We start from the raw sequence: 18,582 nt of genomic DNA on the forward strand, positions 1-18,582 counted from the left end.
TTCAACAGGCAAACCAAAATCAAACCTCATGAGTATCCATCCTTAAAAGAGAAATTTTGGAACTTCCACTCATCCACATTACTTATTTGGTATGACAAAAATGGCAAGGTCTCAACCTCATCTATTCATCTTGCTCGTGATGATCTAACTAGAGTATACAAGGACATCCTAGAACTCAAATAAACAGACGTTGTATTTAAATACCATCCTTAATTCCGGGCGTAATAATAAGTTAGCCAGTCAATCCCAAGGGATAGCTCTTCAGCAAACTCTATCCCCAGGAGAATCAATACCTAGTGTATATCACCACCAATGATACCTTCAAATGGGATTAAAAATCTTATTCTTCATCATCATCTCTAAATGCGCAATTACGAGCAGCAGGTAAAGCGTCAGCTACCCGAGATCTAGACTCTTCTTCATGGTTTCATAAACCAAGTACGTAATGCTGGCTGCAGGAACAACTTTAAGAAGATTTGGGAATAGTCCTTTATAGAATCCCCTGAAACCTTCATGTTTAATCGTTCTCCTAAACACATCAGACATTCCTTTGTAAGCAGCATCAGAGTTGTATCGCTGAGCTTGCATTCTACAAAGTGAGAAAATAAGCATTAGCATTTAAGACAAATCACGAGCTGAATCTAGAATGTCCGACAGACAAATTAAGCTGCAGCAAGAGCATATTGTAATGAAGTTTTACCTTGTTCTGACAACCTGCAAAGGATAAACGCATGTTGCTCCCAGGGCCCCTGAAATTGTACCGCAACCAAGTTGCACAAAAGGACCAGGCTCTGCATAAAATTCGAATTTCCAGGAAACAAGATTTCAAAGGCCTGTAAAACTAAATGAATTACACATCCTACTAGCTTTCCAATAACCATTTAAATTTAAACCACAAGGAATTCTCACCAAAGACATCTGTTTGATGATGTAGAAAAGACAATATCCCCATAACACAGAAAAGGAAACGATCAAAGAAGTCTTGAGACATTAAAAAACGAAAGCATAAATTCCATACCACTATCATGAAGAATATAGGTCTTTGACATTTCTTTAAGTTTCTCATAGGCAGCCAAGTCGATGCCCGCATAAGGAATAATCCCTAGAAGAGATGGTACCAGTCCTCTATAAAAAGCCCGAGGTCCCTCCTGAACCAATATATCTTTTGACAACTTTCCCAAATTTGGAACTTTCCCACTTTCACAAGCATAAGTTTGTAATCGGGTCTTCACAAGATCCATTGGATAAATAGCAGTTTGTGCAACAGCACCAGCCAAACCACCAGCAACCAGGCGCCCTGATGTCCCAATATCCTGGTGCTCCTTGTTACCTCCAATGACATTCTTCAGCATTTCATAAGTGTAAAATTTGATGGCACTTTCTGGAGCAACCTTGAAAACATTTATCCCATTGCCTCTGAAAAACCCAAATAAGCCGCCCTCCTTCCATATGCTCTTAACTGCAGGGACAATAGATGCACGAGAGGTCTGAACCTGCAAAACCACCTTAAGACGATCAAGAGGTGCAGTTGCAGTACGTGAAGCAGCTCCAGCAACTCCCCCTGCAATTAAATATTTTGTAGCATGAACATGCTTGCTGATGCCTTCTGGAATAACAGCCTGTTCACCAATATCAACTAGATATACCCTTTCCCAATAGTGATAGATGTTTTCAATAGTTGCCTCATGTGGATAGAGCAGTAGAAAATCTCTCCACTCTTCAAAAGTTATGATACCATTGTTATCCTTATCAACATGCTCCACAAAGCGAGCAAGTTCATCATCATCCATTTCTATCCCTGAAGAAAGAAACTGCCATGACTTATAAGATGAAGACATATAATGATATTAAAGTAAATGGCTCTGGGAAAAGATGGAAAATCTAGCAGAAAAATCAGATTCAGAAGGCCTAAATACTTGGTTCATAAGGACTTGAAACATAGAATCATTCAATGATAACAACCAACAGCAGTCCCAAGAAGAAGATGAAAAAAAACGTGAGGTGCTTTCATAAAGTGAGAAAGAGCTTCCTCTAGTCATACTTGGAGATTGAACTTGCGACTTATCCTCAAATTCTGGCATACGTTGTCCAAACTCGGAAAAGCAATCATATTTATCCTCAATCTTACACAACCTACTAATTTCGGATCAATATGCAAGAAATTTGAAAAGATCACATAAAAGAATATTCTGAAAATTCCAAAGGGATGCTCAGAGGAAGAATTGTAATTTATAACAAAAAAGCCAGTACTTGAAGGACCGATACTTACAAGCTGTAACACCAAGGTGATCAAAGAGCTTCAGATTTGATGCCATGCAAAATCAGCTTCTTCCCCTTTTATGATAGGGAAAAAAAGGATTCTATTTGCACATCAATAATTAAAAAGGTGCAGTATATTTAGATCACTCCATTCAGAGGTCAAGGAATATAAGAGTATGAAGTCTCATTCCAACATTGAAGGGTTTTTCCCATTACCCAGACCCATGACACTCAGGTCCTTAGCAACCTCGTGTTTCTGCCAAGGTCTTTTCTTTGGATCCATTTGAAAAGATGGATCTGGATCCTATGGAAGACATGACGGGATGGAATTGAACAGAAAGAGTTGGATCCAAGGAAAGATTTTCACATTAGCTAAAAACACTTGGTTAGCAATTATCCCAGGGTGAAGAAAATTACAATTAACAAAAGCAATGAGCTAAAAGTTTCTATTTCTTCTTCCTTCTTATCACAGAACATTGAAACCTAAGCCCACCTTCCTGCTGCTTCTGTTTACCATCAATAGATCCTTCCGTCATGGCAATCTCACCAGATATTTTCTCGTTACTCAAACTCACACTGAATGGCTCAAACCCCACTTAACAGAGATGCTCTTTTTCCAGCGCTCTCACTACCAGCAAGAGAATGCCGCTGGTGCAGTCAACAGCAGTTGACTGTTGACAGGCCAAGTTTAGCTCCGTATAAGTGGTGTCATGGTCAACAGCAGTTGGAGGCACGACTTTTGCTCCATATAAGCTCAAAAATGAATAGTTTAGAAGAGAAAGGAAGAGGTGTTAAAGTATGGATTTCAATAACCTCTATTTTGGGTGAATTTGGATTCACTTAATTATAGTCTTAAATTCTTGGTGAATGTCAAATCTAAATTGCTCCTACTTCACACAGAAAAGCTAGAGATTTGGGTAAAGGGTTTAAAATCCTATCCACCCAAATCCCGCATTCCAAACAGACCCTCTATGAATTTCAGGGAATGCGAATGAAGAAGTTTTATGTATTATATTGGTTGTGAGAGAGTTATTTTCACATATGCACTAATTTTGGACTAACCGTTGAGCCATAGGACCTGAAATTTTATATGAAGATATTTTAGAGAACTTGTCTTTATAATGATCTTCCAAACAACCCTCTATATGTGCTCAGATACCAAAGCCTGTAGACAAAACCATTACTCTAGATAGCCAGACAACAAAATGGCTTTTCAGCACTAGAAAAAGTTTTTCTTTTTTTCCTTTAATCAGTATCTCATCAAAGATTTACATTAAGATCTCCCGACAATTTACCTGAATCAGTTGGCCATGATGAAGAAAGAGCATTTCTTCAACTCAGGAAAGTCATTTACCAATCTACTTTGTTCCATACTTTGGTGAATACTCTATCACTTAGCAAATCCAAAACAGGGCTCAAAGTTCACCATTTAATTTGTCAACATGGGGAAAAAATACTAAAGTTGAAAGGAACACTTTTAGGTTCTATCACAGCATTTAAAAGATCCATAATAGTACCTAAAGACCAGCATATATGGGAGAATCTCATGCACTGATACAAAAAGTACATCCAATACCAATAAGAATGTTAAATATTTGTTCATATCATATGGCAAATTATGTAAACAGGGGATTGTAAACTTTTCAGTGAGATTGAAGTGGACCTTTATCTTTTCTTCTAAAGGCTCATAGCAGCTATGAAAATTGTTCTAAATTTCAGGTAACTTATTCATCAAATATAATACACGAGTAAACTTATTCTTGTCATTTTGCAGACCTAGAAATGTTGTTTCCAAAAGCACAGATATAAAAACGGTGACATCCATGTGCCAACCCTCAGATAAGAATGATAAATCAGCAACTCTTCCTTTAGTCACCATTATCATTGACATAGTAAGACCAATGGAAACAGACAATTAAAGCCAAAGTTAATGTTTTTAGGAAAACTATCTAAACTATCAATGCACCATAGGATATGAGGACTCAAGAAGGATATTGAACAGAAATAAAAACCAATTCCACTGTTTCAGAGTTATTACAAATAGGCACAAGTCTAGCCTTTCCATCTGAGAAGCCAAAAGGTTTGAACACTAGCAGTAAAAAGATACACACTAGTCCCTTTACACATTTGCAAAATGTTCTGAATTCTCCAAACATCAAACCTACTATCTCTCAAGAGTGTCTTTAGGACTCAGATACACCATAGATCATGTCTCAAATCTTCACCACAAAAGTTAATAGCTTCACTAAATATGGGCACACTATCATATAAATCAATCCAGCTTACTTATTCTGAACTCTTAACCTTGACAGGACTCGCATTATATGAGTTCTATGCAAATTCTTCACCCATTTTCTTAATCTTACTATTTGGCAGTAGCCTACTGGGACATCAACACTTTATTTTCTCCCATGTCACCACACACAAACATATATGTAATGCCTCAATCCTTGTTACATTATCTTTTGACACATCACAATTACAGTACTTACGAAATAATGACAGCAACTTAATTTGATTTACAATTACCTGCATCTTATGAAGGAGCGTGTCTTTTTTTTTTTTCCTTTTTAATTGTTCAACCTACAGCTGTAATAATAGGTGTTTCTATTTTTGCCAAGACAGTAATACAAAACCAAACAAAAATTACGATATACTGTTACTAGTCATGTAATAATTACAATAAAAGCTATTCCTATTATTTTTAATTTGAACTTAAAAACCAAAAAGGGCATCCAATCTATGTTGTATCTTCAGGTTGAAATCTTTCAGCAGCCCTATCTTTATCAGAATAATGCAGTGACTACAGTTGATAGACAGCAACACCAATAGCAAGTAACCACTTGATATCAAACTCAAAGACAAACTAAACAGGATTATTAACTTCTGTACAAGTGAGATTTGCACTTTTATCCTCTTGGCTTAGTGAAATGCCATATAGTGATTCTCTCATATAATCCCCACATTCAAGATCACAGCAATAGTAACATTACCACCAGCAATAATACAATAATTGCACTACTTGCAACCATTTAAGAAAACAGTCTGGCTGATACCTTTATCACTACAAAAAAATAAATAATTAATTAATTAAAATAAAAGCTGCTCCCCCCCCCCCCCAAAAAAAAAACAGAAACATCTAATTTGTAATCCTAACTTGCACTTAGAACAATTCCTACTTCACAAATGTACAAATACATTGACAGCTAAGGCAGAAATATTCCCCTCCCACCCAACCTGCAACACAAAAAAAAAAAAAATTGCGATATAGGTCATTTGTCTAAGATTAAACTAATCTATTCCAGCAGTGCAGGTTCTGCCACTGATTGATCACAAAGTTATGGATATAACAAGAGCGATACAATGATATATTCGTCGGTGTCCAGCTAACCCAATCAGGGCTTCTTAAGACTATAAGAGATCAGCCAATTCCTACCACATGAGGAGCCAAACGGCTTATTTCTGTTCAAACTAACATGCCATTTTAAACAGAAATAAAACAACGTAGCTCAGCTTTGAATCCAGGTATATAGCAATCAGAATTTAATACATGACACTATTAATAACAACCTTAACAAATCAACCTCTTTCACTGCAGCATTACTTTTCGACTATGGGTTGCCGAAGAGCAAACTCTCAAATTAAGTATCCCACTACCATCTACCAAAAGCAACCACATTAGTAGTCTCTGTGAACCTGTGTTCTAGAATCTCTTGAATGATGATCTCTTTCCAACATCCAGATATACAAATTATAAGCATATGCACACGAAACACATAGACCAGAGAAACCACAACTATAGAACACATAAAGGTCGAAACTTGAATTGGACAATGCAGTGTCAAAGAAAATAAAGTACAAGTAAAGTACCAGCCTTGACAAGAGCATCCCAGAGTTCCTCAGGCAAAATGCAGCCATTATGCTCTACATCAATAGCCTGAAAAATCCTATACAACTCCAGCTCCTTATCATCCATATACTTCCTAAACTCCTGATAATCCACTCTTCCATCTCTATTAGCATCACAAACATTTAGCAGCTCCTTTGCAAACTTATACTCTGCTGGAATTTGCAGAGCTGAAAGGCCCTTCTCAATTTGGGTATAGTCCAAGTACCCCACATTAGCTGAATCAAAAAAATTAAATAAGCTCTTAATTCTTGAATCCCTTTCCTCCTTAGTCTCCCTGAGAGCTGCTAAGACATGGTCCATTGAAACCGGGCCGGGTTTCTTCACAGGATTGCAGCATCCGGACCGGTCATTTGTTGCCATTGCAGGGAAATTTACATGCCCCACAGCCTCTCCAGCCCCAGACATGTACAAAAGAATTCTGGGTTTATCAATTTGACCACGAGTCTCAAGATGTTCAACGTTTTTGTAGATCTAGACATCCAACCCGTAAATATGATGAATTTATTGAATTTACAGACGAGAAATGAATTGGGATACCAAATGCGAGAGTGAAGAATATTTATAGTTTAATAACTAACGAATTGGGTTGAAGAAAGTGGAGTGAGAAGAGGTGAAAGAAGAGAATATCTGGTGAGGATCTCCTTCTAGGAAGATCCGAAGGGTTGACCCGGTTTGCTAAACAGGATCTTTACTTGTGGTTTCGGGTCAATAGAAAAAAAAGGAATAATACTAAGAAGAGTGCCAAGTTTGAAAGGGTAAAAGTGCAAAATTGCACAAGCGTGTTTATTACGAGGGATGCTTGGAAATGGTAGTCGCTTTATTCTTCCGGGATGGAAGGTGGAAATTGGGACGGATAATTTTTTTCTCTTTTTCTTTTTGGCAAAGAAACAGTAATGGCTGGCTGGGCCTGTAGTTTCAGACAGAAAGGAGGGAAGCGGGGACAGTAAATTGTAACCGAACGGAAATTGGAAGATGGAGGCTTGGAAAGGAATACTGGGATTTCGGGGAAAAACGTCAAATTGGAGGTGGCAAATTGAGGAGGCTAAGAAGGTAAGGTCATTCTTCTTTTAAAATTTTTTTTTTTCCCTTTTAGTAATAAAAAATTTAGATAAATTTGATTTCGATCACCACCGCACCGTAGGTGAGAACATATTCTCGGAATCACTAATCGTTTACATGCATTTTTACATATGACATTTATAGGACATGCTTTCGAATCGACGTTCTTACAAATATTTACCAACAAAATTTTCATATCGATAACGAGTTTCAATTACAGAACTTTTTAAAAAAAATAATAATTCGTTGTTATCAATTGAGTTGACTTGAATTAAGACAAGGTCATTTTTTCTTGTTGTGGCTATGAACCTCGGCCTCCTATTGCGAATCTCGTGTTACATGAGCGAATGAAATATATACGCCCTTTCCATCAAGTTTTAGTATTGCCAATGTGTACAGCTTCAAACTAGCATATATGTTAATGTTTCCGAGGGTCACCCAAAAAATGCAATTACTATTATTGATGGGGGGTTGACGATGAAATGGTTGTGTGGCTGGTGGGGATGGAGATGGCAGGCTGCAATCTTTAATGTACATGTGTCAAATATGTATTGTGCATTTGAGGGGAGTTGAACGAGGAAAGAAAAGTGGAGTCCAGGGATTTTTTCCAATGTGTGTGGAAGGAAGCCTGGAAGGTTGGGATGCTGGCAAATTGAGAATGGATGCACTGGATGGAGATTGGAAAGGTCATATCATGGTGGGCCAGAGAGTTGGAGACCATTTCTGAAAAATTTTCGTTTTGACATTTGACCGCAAGTATTTTATTTGACTGGATTAAAGTTGATGTATTAATTAAAAAATTGATGGCACATATTTTACACATTTATATGGGCATTCTTCTCTTTCTACTTTACCAAGTATTGAGACGATTAAAGCGGTTTATTCCCTTGCTTTTCTGTGGGCGAAGAGAAAATTTGATAAAGAAAACCAGAGAGGATGATAAAACGCAATAGTAGTAACTATTCCCCTGTTCTAGTTCTTTTTCTCATTTTCCAGTTGGAGCCAGAAAGCAGAGAATTACCACCAAATGAGACTGGAATTCGCGCCTGATCCGGTCTTAATTTGGAAATTGGAGCCATTGCAGCGTAACTGTTTTAAGTCCAAATCGAACAAGACGGAACTTGTTCCAAGCCACAAGCCTAATTCGCCTTGTTTGATCACTCACTTCAATACTTAAATTTAATGAATTTAGATCTTAATATATTCAGATGCGTTTGATAACAAAAAATTGAACATCTAAATTAATTAAATGGTACTGAATTTTCTAGGCAAAATTTGTTCCTAAAAATAAATGATAAGTTATTCACTTATCACTGAATATGATATACACTCAAATATATTTGGTTTAATATTTAACAATTTAACTTAATGGATTCAGATTTTAGATTTCAAATTCCAGTTTTATCAAACACACCCTAAGTTTACAGGCCTAAGCATGAAGAGGGGGTTTGGCGTTAAAATTTTGGGTCATCTTTTTCTATTTTCTAATTTTTTCAAATATTATCCCTAGAAAAACTACTAAAGATGGTTATTTAGTAACTTCTACTAATAACTGTTTTTGTTTTGTTTGCTAAAAGAAATTATATAACTTCTAATAACTTCAACTAGTTTTAATTTAAAAAAAAAGGCTTAATTCTTTCTTAATTTGCGCACGCATAGGTGTGCTTTTCCCACTAATATTCACCTTTTTCTAGGGTCTAAAACTAGTAATTCTCTCTTCTTATTCTATTCCATTTCCAGATGGACCAAAATGGGTGCTTTTCGGAGTCTGGGTTGAGTGGGAAGCAAATTCGCTTCTCATCTGGTCACAGCTGGAATGAGACCATCGCAGCATTTCTGCTGGAATCCAAATCAAACAAGAGAGAACTTAATTCATGCCCCAAGTCAAAATCACATTTTGCATATCATGCAGGAACAAGAAAACAGTATCCTGCATTATTATATATATAAATAAAAACCAGGCCTTAGCCTCTGTACTTTTGGTGAATGGAGAAGTACTCTCTAAAGTTTTAACTTCTACGTGAGGAATAGGAGATGTCAAAAGAAAATTACCACTACAGCCTTTCTTTAACAAGTGATTCTTCAGAAGTTCCCAAATCCCAGGAGAGGAGATTGGTGAGCCAAGCTCAGGTCGCAATGGACTCGTATCCAGCTTTTCTACACTTCCTTTGATAAGTGATGACAAGAGCAAGAACCAGTGCTGCTTGAAACAGAAGAATTACCACCCAAACATAATGGGGTATACTCGTTTTCTTGTGCTCCTGCATAATGTCAAGTAACTGCATAGTTAATCTCAGGAGAAGCTGATTAAGTTTCGGAAATTAGTACCTTTTCTAATTACAACTCTTAACCACATCACATGACAGCATATCAATACTCTCATAACACTCTATTTAACATCTTTCACTAATTGGCAGTCCTTATCTCCCCCCCCCCCCTGCGGAGACATTCACTGCCTCGAGAAGATTTGTTTAAGCCACGTTAAGATTGATCGTGTGTTCAAGTAATCCTAGAGGGGAATAAAGGGACAGATCACAAAAGTGGGGCAGGATCTTACATGAACTGAAGCATGAGGAGCAGAGGTAGCGTTTGGTGAGTGTTGATCAGGATCAGCAACTAAGATGTAAAAGAGTCCCATGACACCTGTATGCCTTTGAGCATTGCTATAGTTGGATACAAGAGTTAGAGACTCCCCACTGGAGATTTTAATGGAGCCAGGTTGAGGATAACATGTTGACATTCCAACTATATAGCCAGACTCATTTCCTGGTTCCATTCCCTGCCCATATATTGGAATGGAGGAGCATATAACGCGTCCATCCTAACAAAATTGACGGGAAAGAACAGAAATTCAAATTCAGAAAAACAACATTACTATAAGTGATTGTAATTAAGTGATTATTAAGTGATTGTAATTAGCATTGCAAGCTAATACAGGATAATAATGTTCAACTAATGCAAGGGATACGAGGGGATAATGTTCAACTAATGCAAGAGAGCTCCCCTCTCAATGTAACCTGGAATACTCCAACGTGAATGGACTGCATAGTCCTAGGTGCATCTCATAAAGGATAGAAGATAGAACTAGAAGAGAAGGAAAAAAATTTGTCATGTATCTATCACGTAAGCATGACAAGGAAAAGTTTGAATTAAATTACCTCCCCATAAAGAGTTGAACCAAGACCTCCTGTATGTTGGTGTGCAACACCATAGATGACCTCACCCCCAGATGGCAAAACTATGGATACGCTCTTTGTGTGGATGCAATCATCATGAGCTGTGTTTGTGGAACAGGACTCGATTAGATACTCGATCTGTCAAGATGGATAAAACCTTTTAGTTTCCTGAAAAACTTGAAGAGGAAATGCACTAAAAGAAAGCAAAATGGTTGAAGCAACACCGTCTACTTTGATAATGATAATGTTAAAGTAGAACTTTAACCATTAATCATAAAGTTAACAGGTTCTTGAATAAGATATATAACATCTGCAATAGCCAATTGCTTTTGAAAACAGACTTTAGTACTAGAGTCATCAGGAGTAGTAAATCTTTCTAATCACAATATTCATGATTTCAGACAAGTTCGTAGGACCTGTATATAGGTGCATGATCTTTAAGATGGACTCCATCACAATCAAAATGTAGCTTGAATTCCATTAATGACCTGTTCCTACTTGTGTCAATTTTAGTTTGGTCTACACAAGTTCTTTTCAAACCTAAGGAGACATCATGTAGGTTCTCTCACTCATCCTGTTATACACAGGGAACATGATAAAACTGCCGCCTCTGCATATTTTGGAGGCAGAGCAGTAGTTATTCCTTAAGATGCACGGCTCATACGAAAGTGGTCAATCACCTGGCAGTTGTGACCATTTGATTCTTTAGAATTGTTCGATCTTTGCCATCTAGCAGTTACGTCAAGTATATATATTTTAGCAGGCAAGATGGAGTTGTCCCAGTCGACATACTTGACAGTGTATTTCATGAAGAAGCTTCTCCTTGGACTCCTGTACCCTTCTATAAGTCTGCACTTTGTTTCCTCATAACAGCATCTCATTCCCCCAATATATTCTGGCTCCAAAGCATTGCCATCCTCATCTTGAGTAACATTATACAGATCACACCTGCACTCTGTGCATCCCAATTTATCTTCTGCACCCCTTGTATCAATTGCATGCAAATTGAGTATCCATCCTTCTTCATAGCCTGCAGGAATTTCTGCTGGATTACCAACTTCTATTCCATAAGGATCAGGCACAGCTGTTGCTGTTTTTCTCGTCTCAGATCCAAGGCCAAAGTACTGGGGAAGATGGTCATCACATATCCCATTGTTCTTAATGACAACATAATCTGATTTTTCAGACCTCTGGTTGCTTGAACTGTTTGAATTTTCAACTGCTTTCGGTCGGTAGTATCTCATAGCAATCCAGTGGTGCAGATAAGTTTCATAGAGAGGTACAGGATTCCCTGCCTCATCAACCACTTCAGCAACGAAACTCTTTATAGCAATATGACCTCTTGGAAAGTCAATATTGTGAAATAACTTTTCAGCTACTGATCCTGGTTCCAGGTCAAACTTAGGTGACAAAAATACAGCAGTTTTGATGCCGTTAGCATTGCTTAGATGAACTTGGGTAGAACGAACTATTGCCATCAGTAGCAGTAATACCAAGGAGAATAGCAAAGAGCAATCTGAAAACATTTCCGTCCCTTTCTGTCATCATATCAGGTAAAACAATTATTTTCGCTGTTAGTACATGACATTAAAGTTCATTTTCCTTTCTTTTTTACCCAGAAATTGCAGTTCATTTTCTGAGTCTTCTCTGCATAAAATGAAATGAGGTATAAAACCAGATAAATCAATTGTTGAAGTCTATACTTGATACTCATTTGATTAAAAAATTTGCATGTCAGAATTTGAGGCTACTTCATGGCTGATATGGTACTACCCATACCAGTAGCGAGTTCTGAAAGCAGACGAAGAACAAGTACTTCACACTCTGCGAATTTTTCCTCATTGTCATGTATATCAGAATTCAGAAGAAATTGTTGAGCTTGAATGCATCACAACAATAATATTCAGTTTTCCAGCTTAATAAATGGAATAGTAACAGGATCAACTGGATCAAGCAATTATTATCAACCAGCTAATGGATGGAACAGTATCAGACATGCATTTATAGCACTAAAAAACCAAAAGATCTGGAACATTTTGACATTTAGCGACTGAGATACGCACAAGAATGATGAAATTCTGTTTATCTGGAAATAAAGAAAAGCTAAAGTTGAACTTGCCGTGTAAGAATGCAGAGGAATCCAAGTAGTGATATCAGCTTCAAAGCTTATTACTATTTCTTAACAGTTAGCAAACTCCAGGTTGAAAGAAAACTGACTGAACTTCAAATTCCGTCCACGATACATATCTACAGAGACAGAGAGAGATAGAGAACTACTTTGCTATTGACAAGCACATAGAAGTTCAAATTACAATATTTATGTTCTAGATTCCAGTGATAAATATGACACGCAAATGGTTCAAGCTTTGGACTGTTATCTTGAAAATCCGAGACATAAGAAACAAGCACATAGTAGTTCTTGAAAATCCGAGACATATGAAACAAGCACATAAAGAATTAAAGCACGTAGAAGAGGAAAATTGTGGGAAATAAACAGGATTAACTGAAAATGGATAGCATTAAAACTCTTGACTGCATATGTCCATCTGGTGTGTGCTACATTTATAATCAAGTTTGAATTACGTAGTACAGAAGCAAGAACCAGAGAAGCAGGGAAGCAGCTTTAACCCAAACTAATTTAGAGCCATATTTGAATTCTCAAAATGGGTATACTTACAGAAGCAAGAACCAGGGAAGCAGCTTTAGCTGGAAATGATGAACATAAAGAGCCCAAATGAGGTCAATGATCGTTCTCCAAAGTTTGTACTAGCCTTTTAAGATTATTCAAATACCCATTGTGTGAACATTGGAAAATGTCAAATTGATCGTTTGACAAAAAAAAAAAAGAAGTCAAATTAATATGTCACCTAGAGGCTAGAGCCTCCAATGGAGTGTTTTGAATATACACACAGGCCACAACCACTGCTGAAACCATTGTGGGGAAGTTTGTTAGACATAAAAAAATGAAATGGTCAAAACTCAAAAGAGGAGAAAACAGTTTTAAAAAGGTGGTTCGTTTTCAATTGTCGTCAGGGACAGTGAAATCCATTTTGTCTTTCTTCAGCGAGTCTTTCTTAGTTTTGGGGGAGGGGTCATTCTCCATTCCGCACTACTTCCATATTTTGACAATGCCCAGTAGTTTATTTGAAAGTCAAAGCCATGAATTTTTTGAAGTAGAGAAGCTTGGTTGTGCGTTCTAATATTTCAAAGACAGCGGCTTTCAAACTAGCACAGGATCGCTTTCTGATGGGTACAGACTCCTGTATGTAGGGAATTGAGAACGTGTGTGTTTGATTCGTATTAAACTCTGGCGACTTTTTGTGCAGCTAAATGTAGGAATGGGGTTGCAGTTGTAAAACGATTGTAAATCATCCTGGAACTGGAAGGTTGCAGCTGAAGACTGGCAAATTTGTAAAGAATCCAGCATTTATCCAACCTTTACTACAGATGATTTGTTACCTCGGACAAAATGGTTTGCGTTTCCTGAACTACAATGTCCACTAAACACACACACACACACACACACTGGATGTAAATGCTATGACAAGTCCGGTTTCTGTCAGAGCTCTTCCTTTGAGCCATCACTAGCGATAGCCTTGGAATAAAATTCTCTCCGTTCTATGAGGATTGCACCTTGTGCAGTATCTGAAAATGCTACGTAAAAAGCGAGTATCAAATTCTCAGCTGCTGATGCCATGGTGAACTGTTTCCTCGTATTGTTAAAGAGCTCATTGATCAATAAAACAACTGAAAGAAGATCCATGCTTTTACACACACATATGGCTGCCAGTTACAACCAAACAAATTCTTGCCATATTATTGCCACAGAAAGTACATGTATACGAAGTGGTTTACACTGTTAACAAAGAGGACATGGAGGAGACGAGAGAACTTAAAACCATCTAAAGATGGTGATACAACAGACATCAAAATTAAGATAGACAAGCTCACATCGTTATTGGTTCGTAGTTATCCCCTCTTTGGTTTCTTCTCTGATAAGCAACAATAACAGCAGCAAGAACTGCAATTCCTAGCAGCGCCATACCCACGATAAAATCGGGCGTCAACACTCTCTTATGTATCTGCACAAATCAGAACGATGAGAGCAAGTTTCACTCCAAATTGTTAATTAAAAAGCTCGTGAGGAAAACAGAATAGACTCATACTCCAACTGGAGCATGCTGGGAAGAGTTAAGTTTTGCGGACGAGTCTGAATCTGCAACCAATATGTAAAAAAGTCCCATGACTCCTGTATGCCCTTGTTCACTGCTATAATAAGATTTTACAGTCAGAGTTTCCCCATTGGATATCTTCACAGAACCAGGTTGAGGATAACACGTAGACATCCCTACAATGTAACCAGCCTCATTTCCTGGTTCCTTCCCTTCTCCATAAATTGGAAGTGACGAGCATATAACTCTTCCATCCTGAATAATCCACCAGAGAATCAAGACTCAAAAAAAAGAAAGCAGGGAATTCACTATGAGACCACCTAATCAGCAACCAATAAACAGAGATTTCAACATAATGCATAAAAGTAAACAAGAATCAATTATATGAACACATCTAACTGATCCGCGAAACTAGACAGAAGCAATAGATGAACTAATTTGATTTTTAGCATCAATTTCATAATTAGATGCCAGTTATTGGCAAAAGCCAATGGCAGCAAGCTATCACAAAAGGCATACTTGCAACTACTCAGCGTGTTTCTTGTCATCATTAGCCTTCTATAGTATAAAGGAAGGAAAACAATAATCTTGGAGGAAATATTTACTAGCAATATGACTTTTGCACAAAGTCATGTAGTTCAACAAGAGATTCATTCTGCCCTTTCCCTTTTATTCTCTTGCCTTTGTACTAAAAAGAAAATATATTTAGAAGCGGAAATGACAAGATATACTTAAGACAGACAACTTGTGGCCATGAACTTAAGAGTACAGACATGCCACGTCAGTATCAAGGAGCATCACACTAATGAGGCTATTGCTTAAAGCCTCAAAAGACAGAAAAGAGGCAGAAGATGCTTGAAGTATCATAAGATGGAAAGGCAGGTCTTTCCCTAATTGACATTAGATCTGTGAACGATAAATGATATACAGTTGCGTGAAAGGTTCAAAACACAAAATCAATTGGAAATTTTTGAAGTAATAATTGTCCATCTCTTTGCTTTACTAAAATTACATCTAGAACTTCCTCCTTACATAGAATTGAAATGTAAAGATGAATAGATACCAAATTCAGGGATACATCAATTGCTGGCGAGTTGTTAGGAGCATTACACATATCTTAAATTACTTAAGTGCAGAAAACCTTTATTTCTTTTCTAAAAAAGATAGGAAATAAATTAAGGAGCAGACTTATCAAATATGACTATTATGTCAGAAAGCAGAATCAATTGCCAACAATTTTGATGTATAGCTAGTGAAACATGAAACAACAAAACTACCTCTCCATGAAGAGTTGAACCAACTCCTCCTGTATGCTGGTGTGCAACACCATAGATGACGTTGCCACCAGTAGGCAGAATTATGCTTACACTTTTAGTATGAACGCAACCACCTTTTGTAACACCAGCTGGGCAAGACTCGACATCATACTCAATCTGTTTCAAGGTAGTACAGAATATTTTAAATCCTGAATGGCGTGTAAAAATTTCACTATATCCATCAACAAGTTTTTTTTTTAATATATAATTTCTTTGTAGATAAATAGAATAACAGATAGAAGGACTTGACATATTACCAGACAGTCATGTCTTGAACTGATTCCATCAGACCTTTTCCATCTATCTGTCACATCAAATATATACACTCTAACAGGCACAATGGAGCTATGCCAATCAACATATGTTACAGTGTACTTCAAGTAAAGGCTTCGCTTCACACCTTGAAACCCTTCTTTCAACCTGCATCTGGTCTCATCATAACAACATCGCAAGCCTCCAACGTAACTTGGGTCCAGGTTATGGCCATATTCATCCACAGTAACATTATAGAGATCACACCTGCACTCGGTGCATCCTAACCTATTTTCTGCACCCCGTGTATCAATTGCATGCACATTGAGAAGCCATTTCTCGTCATAACCAGCAGGTATCACTGCAGGGTTACCAAATTCTATACCATAAGGATCTGGTACATTGTTGCTTGTTTTTCGTGTCTCAGATCCCAGGCCAAAAAACTGGGAAAGTACTTGTGCGCAGACCCCATTATTCCCAGCTGAAATGTAATTTGACTTCTGAAAACCAACGCTGCTATGGTATTTGGGCGTTTCAACACCTCTACGTTGGTAATAATTTACAGCAACCCAGTGATGGAGATAAGTTTCATAAAGTGGGATGGAGTTTCCTGCCTCATCAATCACTTCAGCATCGAAACTCTTAACAGCAATATGGCCTCTTGGGAAATCAATGTCATAGTAATACTTATTAATCACTGATCCTGGTCCGAGCTCAAACTTAGGTGACAAATAGACAAGAGTTTTCACCCCATTTTCATCTGTCCCAGACATTAAATAACTTTGAATAGTATCCACCAATAACAAAGTAGCCAGGAAAATGAACTGGCATTTCGAACCCTTTGCCATCTTCTTATTCTCACTTCTTTAATATATCTGTATAACATTAGGGAAGAAAGCTTAATGACGAAATTATGTCAGTAATAGCCAAATTGTTCCAAAAAATCTCATCCAATTGCATCACCTTCAACAAACATAGCTTACCCATATCATTAAACTGCATAGCTACACACCAAGATAAACAAAAAAGCGGCAGGATCATTAATTTAACTATGCGGATTATCACATACTTAACTTGTTGCAGGATCTTCCTATTCTCCTTGTTCTTCTTCACCTCATGGACCAAATTGTTTAGATCATTAAAAAAAAAAGGAAAGTAGGAACATCACAATAAGGAAACAGCAGCATCCGACACCTACAAGTGCAGTGGCTTTAACTTAGGTGGCTAATTACGGACAATAAAAGAGAAAAGAAAGAGTCTACAACCAGAAATCAAATTCGAATAGCAAGTTAGCAACAGAAAACTACCCATAAAAATACTCAAATTTCCGGGCTACAAAACTGTAAAGTTTGTCTTTCCATAACAATAGACAGTACAGAAATAGAAATGATAAACTTTGACCATAATCGGAGTATCCTCCAGTCTCCACCAGAGAGAGTAGCAACAGAAACAAGAGAACTACTGTTCCTTGGGTAACTTACTTTCAGAAAACTAACGCAAGAAGAAATTTTAACCAAGAACGATGATGGGTTCTTGCTCTAGTTGTTTCCCTTGAATATTTATTACCTACAGTCTACGTTTATGACACCCAAATGTTTTCTTGGAATCATATAAACAAAACAGCATTCAGTAGTAAGTCGAACAATTATCAAAACTATAACAATCAAGAATGTAAAAACAGCTTACCAAATTTCACAGCACATCTGCAAAAGAAGAAAGTTTCAATTTTTTCTCAAACAAGAAACTGGCGAAGCAGAGAACATGTGAATGTAAAGAACGGGTTTTTAAGGGCATGCTACGTAGTCTTGAGAGCAATCATTATTTTAACATTGGCGGAAAAAAACTGGGTGGCGGATGGATATGGGCGCAGTCAATGATGCCGACGTGTCCGATTTGCTGAGGCCAGTGCTTAGCTCATTACCCTGGATCTTTCAATCCAAATCGTGAAATAGGAGACGGCAGATTATTCTTGTTTCCGGCCACTAGTATGAAGTATTTTTGCAGGTCTTTTCTTTTTTCTTTTTTTTTTAAAAAAAAACTTTTTCACAAGTTTATTGCGTTTTGGATTTGATATACAGGATGCCCCTTTCGTCGTTGTCTGGAAAATTTTTGACAAATGACAAGTTTCTCTGTTACGATTTTCTGCTGAGACAGAAAGCGACGGGGTATCTTACTAGACATGGAATTTATTATTATTATTTTTTGGTAAAATAAGACAATAGTAGCATAAATAGCAAAATAATCAGTAAAAATATTTCCTAATCCAGGAGGGCCTGCTTCAGGGAGTCAAAAGGAGCACAAAAGCTTTCCATTCCATCTTTGCCACAGCTATCTGCTCCTCCATTGGCTTCTTGTAGGTGTGTTCCACTGGCACTTGCGAGAATTCAGACTGCTGCAACCTGACAATCAATCAGCTTCCAAGACTCGGACCAAGTAAC

The 18,582-nt window shown here is 37.4% G+C and overlaps 2 protein-coding genes across 6 annotated transcripts; both read right to left on the reverse strand.

The window, feature by feature from the left end:
• Positions 1 to 11: 11 nt before the first annotated feature.
• LOC113740581 (calcium-dependent mitochondrial ATP-magnesium/phosphate carrier protein 2) lies at positions 12 to 7,144 on the reverse strand. 5 transcript variants are annotated; one of them, XM_027268125.2, is made up of 4 exons: positions 6,130 to 7,130; positions 1,019 to 1,798; positions 701 to 791; positions 12 to 589 (listed from the first exon to the last, which is right to left on the reverse strand). In XM_027268125.2, exons 1-4 carry the CDS (start codon positions 6,572 to 6,574, stop codon positions 397 to 399), a joined length of 1,509 nt encoding a protein of 502 aa, XP_027123926.1. In that variant the 5' UTR covers positions 6,575 to 7,130; the 3' UTR covers positions 12 to 396. The 5 variants fall into 5 exon arrangements, 4 of the variants coding, with proteins under 4 accessions (XP_027123926.1, XP_027123927.1, XP_071903367.1 ...); XM_027268126.2 differs by having other exon boundaries at positions 1,019 to 1,811; positions 6,130 to 6,323; XM_072047266.1 differs by lacking the exon at positions 6,130 to 7,130 and adding an exon at positions 2,270 to 5,368.
• Positions 7,145 to 9,123: 1,979 nt separating this feature from the next.
• LOC113742553 (uncharacterized) lies at positions 9,124 to 18,174 on the reverse strand. The gene is made up of 10 exons (XM_027270411.2): positions 17,831 to 18,174; positions 16,150 to 17,019; positions 15,854 to 16,009; positions 14,571 to 14,831; positions 14,356 to 14,486; positions 12,995 to 13,025; positions 11,085 to 11,942; positions 10,387 to 10,542; positions 9,786 to 10,049; positions 9,124 to 9,489 (listed from the first exon to the last, which is right to left on the reverse strand). The coding sequence occupies exons 2-10, from the start codon at positions 16,990 to 16,992 to the stop codon at positions 9,355 to 9,357; spliced, it is 2,835 nt and encodes a 944-aa protein (XP_027126212.2). The 5' UTR covers positions 16,993 to 17,019; positions 17,831 to 18,174; the 3' UTR covers positions 9,124 to 9,354.
• Between the last annotated feature and the right edge of the window lie 408 nt (positions 18,175 to 18,582).

This window comes from Coffea arabica, chromosome 4e (genome assembly GCF_036785885.1).
Source record: "Coffea arabica cultivar ET-39 chromosome 4e, Coffea Arabica ET-39 HiFi, whole genome shotgun sequence".
NCBI lineage: Eukaryota > Viridiplantae > Streptophyta > Magnoliopsida > Gentianales > Rubiaceae > Coffea > Coffea arabica.

Coding starts and splice junctions, on each gene's coding strand:
- LOC113740581 (XM_027268125.2), bottom strand. CDS start 6,574: ATGTCTGGGGCTGGAGAGGCTGTGGGGCATGTAAATTTCCCTGCAATG. Junction 792..1,018: donor CTATATTCTTCATGATAGTG/GTATGGAATTTA, acceptor AATTTTATGCAG/AGCCTGGTCCTTTTGTGCAA. Junction 590..700: donor TTGCAGGTTGTCAGAACAAG/GTAAAACTTCAT, acceptor CTCACTTTGTAG/AATGCAAGCTCAGCGATACA.
- LOC113742553 (XM_027270411.2), bottom strand. CDS start 16,992: ATGGCAAAGGGTTCGAAATGCCAGTTCATTTTCCTGGCTACTTTGTTA. Junction 16,010..16,149: donor GTTCAAGACATGACTGTCTG/GTAATATGTCAA, acceptor ACCTTGAAACAG/ATTGAGTATGATGTCGAGTC. Junction 11,943..12,994: donor CTTCTCTGGTTCTTGCTTCT/GTACTACGTAAT, acceptor ATATGATGACAG/AAAGGGACGGAAATGTTTTC.